This window comes from Ambystoma mexicanum, chromosome 6q (assembly GCF_040938575.1).
Source record: "Ambystoma mexicanum isolate Mex_15411 chromosome 6q, UKY_AmexF1_1, whole genome shotgun sequence".
Classification (NCBI taxonomy): Eukaryota; Metazoa; Chordata; class Amphibia; order Caudata; family Ambystomatidae; genus Ambystoma; species Ambystoma mexicanum.
The window spans coordinates 694,931,930-694,943,294 of NC_090937.1; the positions used below are offsets into that span (position 1 = coordinate 694,931,930).

The 11,365-nt window shown below is 39.0% G+C and overlaps 1 protein-coding gene across 1 annotated transcript in view; it reads left to right on the plus strand.

The window, feature by feature from the left end:
- TBC1D9 (TBC1 domain family member 9) overlaps positions 1–8,149 on the plus strand; it is a 573,450-nt gene extending 565,301 nt beyond the window's left edge. The window contains exon 21 of the mRNA XM_069631194.1: positions 4,259–8,149. Coding sequence (XP_069487295.1) covers positions 4,259–4,957 — 699 coding nt within the window. The 3' untranslated portion in view covers positions 4,958–8,149. The remainder of the gene's footprint in view (positions 1–4,258) is intronic.
- The last annotated feature ends 3,216 nt before the right edge of the window (positions 8,150–11,365 follow it).

The following is an 11,365-nucleotide window of genomic DNA, read 5'->3' on the forward strand; positions in this document are numbered from 1 at the left end:
AAACCAAACGGTAAAATGGATAGTAAAAAATGCAATTTGACAGACTGGAGGACAGCACAAGAAAAACAACTGTTGAAATGACCAAATTAGACAATTTAAACACCTGTCGGCCGATGCACTGTCTTAAAGACACAAGATATATCAAGGATACTAAAGGGTTGGTCAGAAATTGAAGCAGGAGGCAATTGGTTTCAGATTGTGTAGGTGTGTTTTACATAGGCGTTAAAGAAAAAACACCAGTCTGAAGTAGGGAGAGCAGACCGTTGTCAGAATCAGAAAAGGACAGCTGCAATTTAACTAACACTCGATGTTTTGAGAGGAAAGGCAAAAGTTGAGTCAGGGAGGACAAGTGACCTATCACTTACCAGTTTCCTCAGAAGGCAGAGCACAGGAGAATGTTAGAAAGATTTGGGGAAGGTTCCAGTGAAGAGTGCTTATGATCGGATGGTAATTGAGGAAGATGAAGATGCTTAGAATGGAAGGCCATCAAGAGGAGAGGAAATCGGTTTACCACAAGAGCGGCAGGTTAAAGATTTGTCATCAGAGACTTGGACAACGTTATAGGGAGGGATGGTGTTCATGGAAACAGGTTGTGAGAAGAAAGGGCGGTTAAAGTTTGAACCCAGAAATTTTATTTGAGTGGAGATCTAGGTAGCACAATCTGAAGAAATGAGTGAAGAGTAAGAGGTAGAACAACATTAAACTACACAAATCGGGAACTCCCTTCCCCTGCACACTGTTACTGGCTGTAAAACAGCCAAGAATTTAATCTAAAATTCACTCGTAGAGTGTTTGAGATGTATGTATAAATTTTTAGTGTCAACAGTTAATACAATATGTTCCATAGGCGCATTCAATATTTATCGATTTGAACAATTTAAACAAAACATGTTCTTGCAAGTTGATGGTTCCAAAACGCATTTTTATTCATGTGACCGAACGCGTTTCAAGCTTTCCACTCTACATCAGGGATCTTTACTCAATTATCTATAAATAATTCAAAAAGGAAATTTTAACTTAACTAATTCATACTCCATTTTATAACCAAATACAATGATTTCCCATTATTAACTGTGTTCACGTTCCTCTACTAGTTATCAGGGAACATATTTATTAATAACAAAAACCAAAGGGTATTTAACAGAGATGATACCTTTACGTTTCCAGGGTGTCCAGGCTACTTCTCTAGCAACCCAAACTTGTAGCCATAGGTCCCTACTGGAAAAAAGTGTAGTATGAGGTAACTAGCTCTGCTGTGTTTAAAAAGAACCACATTTTTCCACATAGTATCTAAAAGCTATTAATGCATCAAGCGAGAAGTCTCACCTCTCCTTAAATCTGGATGCTCACCCCAATTCATCAAAAACGTGTGTAGAGGTAAACCAACATCTTTTGTCAACAGAGTATCACACACTTCTCTTCTTCTATGGATAAAGTAAAACTATAGGTATGTACAGAAATCTCCTGAACATATTCAAAAACGCAAAGTGCAGAAAGCTTAAAATGTTTCACAGTGCATAAGATCTTAAACGTTAAGTAATACCATGTTCACTCATATAGTATTTACTATCAGTCAAATAGGATAACTTGGACTGAGCCCCAATTCTGTATAGGGACGTTATAACAAGAGCCTAAGTATAACTTTTATAAAACATCAATTTGCCATATTTGTGACTCGTGTCATCATAACAATAAAAAATCTGGGCCTTACCTTGCTTGGTATGTTCCCGATCTGTGGCACAGTGGTTCAATACTTCATGAGCGTTCCCTGGTATGGATCTTAAGCAAACTTCTAATGTCCAAATTGTGGTCGGAGACCAAAAAATAATGTAAATCGTTTTGCTTTTTATCCCCAAAAGTCAGTCTAGATAGATTATAGGCAGTGCCTAAATATATTGACCCCAGTGTATAATTACCTGCAACAGTAATGCGCGTGTCCTCCCCAATCCGCTTTGTTATTGCGAAAACAAAATGGCAGCTTAAAAGCGTGCCGTGCTGCTGAAGCGTAATGACGTCACCCCTTTATGACGTGAATTACATCATGATTGTAAACAGTGTTTAAGGTCTGTCTATGCCAGTAAATGGGAGTTGCAAGTTGTTTGCTGACTCTTGAAGTCTGAAGTAAAATAATTCACCATCTTGGTGAATCTAGACTGTACGCCTCATAGAGGGGTCAGAATACATATGGAAACTGTTATTGTCATCAAGTGGTGTTAATCAATATCATAGATAATAGCTGGGCCTTGTTAGGAATCGCCCTAGTGAACGTAGATTGTTCACTCTGTTAGGGAATGAGGGTAAATTGCAGGTCTTCAAGAACTATATTAAATTCCATACATCTTTTAGTGACTAGGATTTGACCATATTCTCACAGTTAGCCTTAGTTATATATCATTGTAAACCTTAGCTTGATTTGCACTTATGTGGAATCTAGGGGCCGCACAATGACTAACAAAGATTTAAATGTTTTCAATTTTGTTGGAAATTCCTTGAACACTATACCAGTGCACGACAAATGAAGGTTGATACTGATAATTAGGACTTACTTTCCCTTTTTCTCTTTATAAGTAAGAGCTAATAGTTTTGTTGCAAGAAAGCTTAGCCTCTTTAGTTTAAGAACAGATCATCTTGATTTACTTCAAATGTCGGCCGACAACTTACAGAGACCTTAAATGTTGTTTACAATCATGACGTCCTTCACGTCATAATGGGGCGACGTTGTTACGCTTCAGGATATGGCAAATTGATGTTTAATAAAAATTATATTTAGGCTCTTGTTATAAAGTCCATATACATAATTGGGGCTCAGTCTAAGTTATCCTATTTGACTGATAGTAAATACTATATGAGTGAACATGGTATTACTTGACGTTTAAGATCTTATTCATCATGAAACATTTTAAGCTTTCTGCACTTTGCATTTTTGAATATGTTCAGGACATTTCTGTACATACCTATGGTTTTACTTTATCCATAGGAGTAGAGAAGTGTGTGATTCTCTGTTGACCAAAGATGTTGGTTTATCTCTACAAATGTTTTTGATGAATTGGGGTGTGCATCCAGATTTAAGGAGAGGTGAGACTTCTCGCTTCATGCATTAATAGCTTTTAGATATTTTATGGCAAAATGTGGTTCTTTTTAAACCCAGCAGAGTAAGTTACCTCATACTACACTCTTTTTCCAGTAGGGTCCTATGGCTACACGTTTGGGTTGCTAGAGAAGTAGACTGGACACCCTGGAAACTTAAAGGTATTATCCCTGTTAAATATCCTCTGGTTTTTGTTATTTATAAATATGTATCCTGATAATTAGTACAGGAACGTGAACTCAGTTAATAATGGGAAATCATTGTATTTGGTTATACAATGGAGTATGTAATAGTAAGTTAAAATTTCCTTTTTGAATTATTTGTAGAAAATGGAACCAGTAAAGATCCCTGATGAAGAGTGCAAAGCTGAAAAACGCGTTGGGTCACATGAATAAAATTGGGTTATGGAACCATCATCTTGCAAGAACATGTTTTGTTTAAATTGTTTAAATCGATCAATATTGTAATAACTGTTGGGACTAAATATTTATACTTACATCAGAAACACTCTACGAGTGAACTTTAGATTTAATTCTTGGCTGTTTTACAACCAGTGACAGTGTGCAGGGGACCGGAGTTCCCGATTTGGGAACTTTAATTTTGTTCTATTTGTAACTACCAGCCCATGTGCCAGGGCTGTTTTCTCTCTCTCCTGCACCTTGAATAATCACAATTATTACTTGACCTTAATATATAACTATACATTTTGTAATAATTACACCCAAGTCTGCTGTGTGCATTGAATTTTTGAAGAGTAAGAAGTGGCGGGTGTTTTGGAATGGATGACTTTGTGGAAAGGGGAGAAGATGAGTACTATGTTTCAAGAGAAGGCAGAATGTAGAGCTTTGCTGATGAAAGAGATTTTTGTTAGATGTACTCTAACTCTTAAAATGCGCAGTGGAAATGCACGGAAGTAGGAATCAGAGTTGAGCTGATTGACAGAATGGGTTGAAGCTAGGCACAGAGTGAGATGCATCGAGACTAGGGGGAGATAATCCGGGTAAGTTCTTGTCATTCAAGAGTGTGCTGAAAAGCGGACGCATTTTAAAACACTAAATAACATACTGTAGTAAGTTACTTGAAACTGCTTCATGCAATGTCTTATCCCTGTCATGCTCCACTGATGAAGAGGAACTAGTTGTCAACATGTTTTTGTTCTCTTTCCTTTAGGGACAGTTCATCGAGTTGTGCAAAACCATGTACAACATGTTTAGTGAAGACCCGTTTGAGCAGGAGCTCTATCACGCTACTGCCACCGTTACCAGCTTGCTTTTAGAGATTGGTGAAGTGGGTAAACATTTTTCCAGCCAACCAATGCAAGAGGACAATAGCCATTGCAACAAGGGGATGCAGGATGTCCTGGTTCAAAAGGACAGCCACGAGTACCATCTGCAACAGAACGAAAGCTCCCAAGGTAGTCGTGCGGCCAGCGATGATGACACAGCCGGCACTGACCATATGGAAGATGTGAAGCTTGATGATTCTTCTCCCCGGGACAACGGACCCTGTTCCTCAATGCTCATATCTGATGATGACACTAAAGATGACAGCTCCATGTCTTCCTATTCAGTGCTGAGCGTGTGCTCGCATGAGGATGACAAGCTACACTGTGAGGACATTGGTGAGGATACCATTTTGGTGAGAAGCAGTAACAATGCTGCTTTGCCTAGAAGCACAAGCTTGGACAGAGACTGGTCCATCACGTTCGAACAGTTTTTGGCCTCACTGTTGACTGAGCAAGCTTTGGTGCGGTACTTTGATAAGCCTGCGTCTATGATGGCCAGGATAACCAACGCTAAGAATGTAAGAATGGTAGGCAAGCCGCTGACATCTACAAGTGACTATGAAATATCTGCCATCTCGGGGTGAACTTTCTACACTCCCATGTGACCTATCTTAACTAAAAAAAAATTTAAATAAGTATATTTATTGCTACTTGACACATGTCAAGTAAATCTTAGCTGTGATTTTACAAATGTGAACCTTGAAATATATATATATATATATATAGTGTATAGATAACATGAGGTATTGCCATTTCATTGTAACAGATATTTCTAAGCATTCTTACACTTGTTATGGGCAGTATACTTGCAAAATGTTTTTTGACTTTTTATTGCCTGAAAAGCCCTATTTTATGGAAATGACATAATACCTGAGACTGACGGCCCATAGTGCATAGGTATAATGTAATTCCCATTAATAACGTGTTTTAAAACTATTGCTGTTTGAGAGGATACATTAGACAAACGTATTATGTATAAAAGAAAACATGAAAGGGAAACGGAAAGGGCTAGTGAAGCCCATTAACCTTGTCACTCTGTAATTATCTGCTTAGTTGTTAATCGATTAAGAACATCAAATATTTTATGAAATATACAGCTAGTATTCTTTTCCTCGATCCGTTGTTGGTGCGCCCGTCTATATGATGTTCTGATTACCTGAACAGAGTTTCTAGCCAATCCGATTATGAGGTACTCACACCAAATGTTGTCTATAGTCCGGGTCCTTGTAGCCAGAGTATAACTAAAGAATGGTTCCTTTGCGTAACATAAGCTCCACTGTAATTGTATTTATTGTAAGCAATGGTTTCATTTATGCGAGAGAGGGCAGATAGATGTCGGAATGTTTTTACCATAAAACTTTAAAGACAACTAAAACAGGCGCAGAATTACACATTTTTGAAAATGGTTTGGTGTTGTTCCATCGCCTATCTTTTTAAAGTCTTCAGTTTGGTTGTGCACATGTGGTCAACCCAAATTCGACTGTTTATTGTTGCCAAGGGGGTCTCCCAATACCCCATCCCTGCCCCGCACTTTGATCCTAACGGTCCTTTTGTGGTGGGTTTTGGGCAAGCGAATGCCGCAACACTTGTCTTTTGTTTGTTCATATATATGTATATATATATATATATATATATACACATGTTTGTGTATTTGGTTGAATCAAACAAATGTACACCACCAAATTGTAGACTATAGGCTATGTAACAACTGCACAGCTTTGAAAACTTGACAGCTGTTATTTAAAGCCCATGTGTGTTATATTCTATTTTGTACAGTATAATATTGTGTCTGTATTGCTTACATTTAACTTTTACCTTTTATCCCAATGTGAGGGTTTTCCTTTTTTACTAGGTTATGAAAACAAGAGAATTTCATGTGTCTTTTGGCAGAACTCTGTAATCTGAGTGATTAAAATGAGGACACACACATAAACATATACTATAATCAAATGTATGAAACAAATTGTTTTAAATCTCACGAATCAACTGACTCCACATTTGTGCAACCAGTGTGCAGTATTTGCCCACTGGTGCACATGCACTTTGAAACCTCTCTTCTTTGTTCACTACAAAGTGTTTATTTTGTTTTTTTAGATATATTTTATGAAGTGTTAATTTCATATGAGCCATTCAAACATTAGCAATTCAAGTTTTTTAAATACATTTTTCATTCTGATAAAAAAAAAGTACAATGACTGAAGATTACTTACCAGTTCCCCCAAAGATGACCTAAACAGGCAATCCATTACTCCTGCCTTGTGTTAATGAAAGGAAAGTGATTGTAACTTCTGTTCCACGCACATATTTCATATTCACTTTTTTCAGGTCCTTAGTACTACAAGTGATAGGAAGAAATACATTCACCAAAGAACAGTGTGTTCTCACTGGCAGTATACCATGATTATAATATGGGCCTCATCATGAGTTGGGCGGTAGTCCTTAAATGCAGCGGTAATGCTATTACTGCCACATTTAAGGGTCTGCCCAATCACAAGTCTGTCAGCATTTACCCCCAGCTGTAAACTGGTGGTAAATGCAGCAACTTAATGCCCATTCTCGGGTGTAATTCCCGCTGTGCTATTAGCGCTCACTAATTGTGCCGAAACTGCCCCATTGGGTCCAATGGGTAATACCCATTACCGGCCAACCCTTGATCCGGCGCTAATAGCGCTGGACCAGTTGGTGGTAACGCTATTAGCCCGTATCCCGGCAGTTATACCGAAGGGATACTGCCCAACTCGTGATGAGGCCCTATGTCTTCAAACCCAGGCCTGTGAGCGCGTCATTATGTTGATAGCTAAGTGACCAACTCGCCTCGTATTTTGGTGCTTTGGTAGGATGCTGTAGTTTAATGTTTGCAATTTTCACAAATGGTTTAGATCAGCCCACCATTTCTTGATCGTTTGTAATGCAAGCAAACTAATCTATTGAATTTAGAAACTCTTCTTAGTTGGGTTAATGTTAAACGCATTTCAAAGTGATGTAAAATACACTTAGAAATGTTGATGGAATGTGTACCCTGAAGTGCCCTTAAATTAACCCGCTATTCTAAAAAAAAATCCAATTTTCCTATTGTGGGCCTCCAAGATTTTCATCCCTTCCAATTAATGTCAAAAGGAAGTTAAGGTGGAGTAGCATTTTCATGTTAAAGAATCTTCAGTTAAACTGTAACAAGGTGAGCTTTGAGAACAATATGACCATCTAGTACTCCCCTCTCCCAGCCTTCAAGGGGAGGTAAGCTAAATTGTCTGATTATTAGAACATTTTGAGAGATAAGATTAGGGCCGATGTAGCTTTTCAACGGCTTTAGAGAGAAAAGCGTTTCTGCTTTGCACAATTTTGTTAGGCCTTTCCCTGCAGGTGGCATACATAAGGGATTTTGAGCCTCTGGTATCCTAGAAGTGAGAAACCAAGACAACTCATCTCAGTGCTGTAACTGGAGTTAATCCCCTTGAGTTTTAGACATTTAAACTTAAATACTGTTTACTTGAAATGGAAACAAAGAACTGCAACCAATACAACATGATTTCCTCATTAATGACAGAAAAATCACACTGCTGCACTTCCAGTCTCCATCTGCTGATCTGGATATTCACCCTGATCGCTGCAAACTGTCTGTAATCGCTACCTTCTTATGTGGTTCAAACTGCTGTTTTCCCTTGTTTACAAGTGTCATTTTTGAAATGTCAGATATCTGATTATTACATCTAACAGTGGAATGCATATGAAGAATAAAGTAATGTTGGCATTTGGCGTTTATTTAACTAACCAGAAAAGTCTCCTGTCATTGAAGGTTTGAGTCAAAATGTGTTTGTAGCATGCTGAAAATAGGCAAATCCCAGAATGGTATGGAAACATCAGTATTCCTTTTTACAATTATGTGTAATCCACATTTAGCAATTGTGTAGTTATGCAAGAAATTGAATCGCTCCCAAGTGCTTGGTACCATACACCCTGAGACTAATTACAGGGCTGCATTTGTACTCATGCACAATGTATGGCTACCAGGGTTATGAAACAGTTTCAGCCGTTTTTATTTAGCCCACCATAGTGAGACCAGAAGCAACAGGAGGCCATGGTATGTTTTTGTGCCTGTGTGTGCATTGGATATTGAGAGAAACTGGTTTGACAATTATCTGGGGAACAATGAGTGATACATTTGGTGATTTGTATCTAGCAACTCGCAAACTTAATTTCCTTTAGGTACAGCAATACATAATTTGGAAATCATGCAGTATTGAAACGAGTCACCAACCACAGCAAGTACATTTTTTGTACTTTCCTAAATAAGGTCAGGCTAGTAACATGGTGTAAAACAGGAGTTTGTCCAACAGCAAGGAGGCCTGGACAGACAACCTAAAATATGTTTTGTACTTGTAATTATGATGTGATAGCTGTAGTAAATTAAGGTTAGCCGAGTGAAGCATTCACCTGGGTTGATAAATATAAGCTTGGATGCTAGATATGGTGGGTCCAGACCATGAAGCCACTCAAACAAGAGGCAAAGGACCTTCAAATCAATCTTGCTACTGACCAGCCATTGTAGAGAACAGCAGAGAAAGGAAATGTGATGATACTTGTTAAATCCGAAGTTTGGTGTAAGACTGCATTATGAACACATTGCAGGTGGTAAGCGGACAGTCAAGATGGAATTAAACTAATACTCCCTGGAATTAATCAAAAAACCCACTGCAACTTACTATGGCCCAGTGGCGATGAAGGGAGGCTCAACTGAACATATTCCCCTTTTACAACTGCTCCAATGCCGGTGTGGAAGCTCAGATCAAATTTCCAATAAATTCCAAGATGTTTACTTTGCTATCATAAGGACAAAATGTATGGAGTATTTTTTCTAGAGCAATGTAGAACTGGAATGAAGCAATTTTCTGGAGCCATCACATTTTCTCTGCTGAAACTGATGTGGTAATTTTCTGGCTACAATGTAAAATGCATTATAATTGTCGCTGAAACATGTTAAATTGGCAGGGGTCATTTTTTTAAGGTATGTTTCTAGGCATACTTTGAATGTGGCGTAGTAGTTTTCTGTATGTATTGTGAAAACTAGTGGGCTTCTGGAAATCCTCTGGGGGCAACCTCAAACTGGATTGACAATTTCATGCAGGCCATAGGACTCTGGCATGGTAGTGCTCTGGGGGAATGAAGAACTTGGCATGGACAGTTTTTTAGGGCAATGTAAAACTGCAATCAGTTTTCTGGAACCAATGTAAAACAAATTTTCTATACGCTATGTGAAAGTGGCATGGTAATGTCCTATGTATTTTGTGAAGCTGGGTAGCCTTGTGTTCCCTCTAAGCTCTGTGCATATGCACTTGTCCATCTTCCCTTTGGCTATTGCTCAGAAGAGAATTGGCTATGCACACAGACAATTACTCAAGCATTCACAATACACAAGCTAACACAGTTACATGCTACTGGCTTTCTCTGTAAGGAAAATGAAAATAAAGTCTCAATATCCTAGTCTAGCCTCAAACCAATTTTCAGTCATTACATGTTCTGGCTCTTTTTTAAATTCCCTCATAATAGCATGTTTAGGATTCAAATATGTGCTTCCATGGAAAGTAGTGTGTATATGCAAATTCCCCAGTAAGTGCTTTACTGGTACAGTTCCTAAAGGGGCCCTGTCGGCTAGTACTGGAGGCCAGCACAGGAGCAGAGGGCTTAGGGGAGGGTAGTAGTGTGGTTAAGGGGCATAGGCGCTGGCAGGATAGCTCAGGGCAACACATTTGTCTTGGATGCAAAACAACACAGAGCACCACTTGTTTCCAAGGCGAACACGTTGCCGTTTGAGCTATCCTCCCGGGACGATACATATATATATATATATGTATATGTCTGATGTTTCTTCAGTAGGGTAAAGGACATATGCAGTTTATTTGCCTTGAATGACAAGAACCTCTACTAACAGTCTAGGAACCTGCATCTTATGTTTGTTCTATGCTCCACTGCTGAGGTTTTCCAATATAATGCAGTATTGTGTTTAAAGCTTTTAGCATCTTCTCCAACCTGTCTAAATGTTAACAGTAAATGGCTGAAGAAGGACCAATAGTTACAGGAGAAGGTACTGCAGTTGTTCCCTGTCTAAGCAGCACAGCTATCAACGTATTATGAGGCAAACCTGTCATTTTGTTTAAGGAACATGCTTTGGGACCTCGTTAGGCTGTGGTCTGGAAGGGTGGGCAAAACAAATATAGGCCAGATTTGGTACCCAATAATATGTTTTTAATACAATGAACTGTTATGTGGTTAGGATTTGTACCATGCATCGCTGCCAATTGCATGGTCCCCATGCACTTTGGTGGCTCTTAAGGAGTTGGGTGGGTTTGCTTAGTTAGGAGGAGAGGGGGAACACAAGATTGCAGAGCTTTGTTTTGATGGTGCAGATTAGAAGTGCCCTAAGCTCTGCATGAATAACAACTTTCTAGGTGTTGGGAGCATTTAGGGCTTTTTGTCCAGAGGCAAAACCTCATGCTTGTAATGTGGTCATGTGTTGGCTGCGGGCTGGATGTGTCAGTTGGCATTAGATGTGTAGAGTTGTGTTCGGAGTCTGGGGAGAGAGACACTTAAACCAGTGTGTGTGTGGGTGGTTTGTTTGCATTAGTGTCTTCTGAGTAAGGTGGAATAATTGGGGATTAGTCGATAGGAGCAGTTGTTGGTCTTACAGGTTTTCTGTATCAGGTGCTGGCACTTGACATCACTGTTGGCTGCATTGTGGTGTAAGGTATTGAGTGTCTGTGTGGTTGTGGGGGCTTATATCCAGTGTTGCTTTTTTGATAGTTAAGAAAAAGGGGGAGGCGTTTTTAACGTTTTACCCATCCCCCAAAGGTGATGTCAAATTCTTCTAATTGGTATTGTTCTCCATGTGTTGATTTATAACTGAGCAGGCAGGATCTATTATGACGTTCCCGTAGGTTGTGTCAGTGTGTAGGAGTTGGTTAATTAGTTATGCATTGAGAAGCCAAGTTTTTAGATGT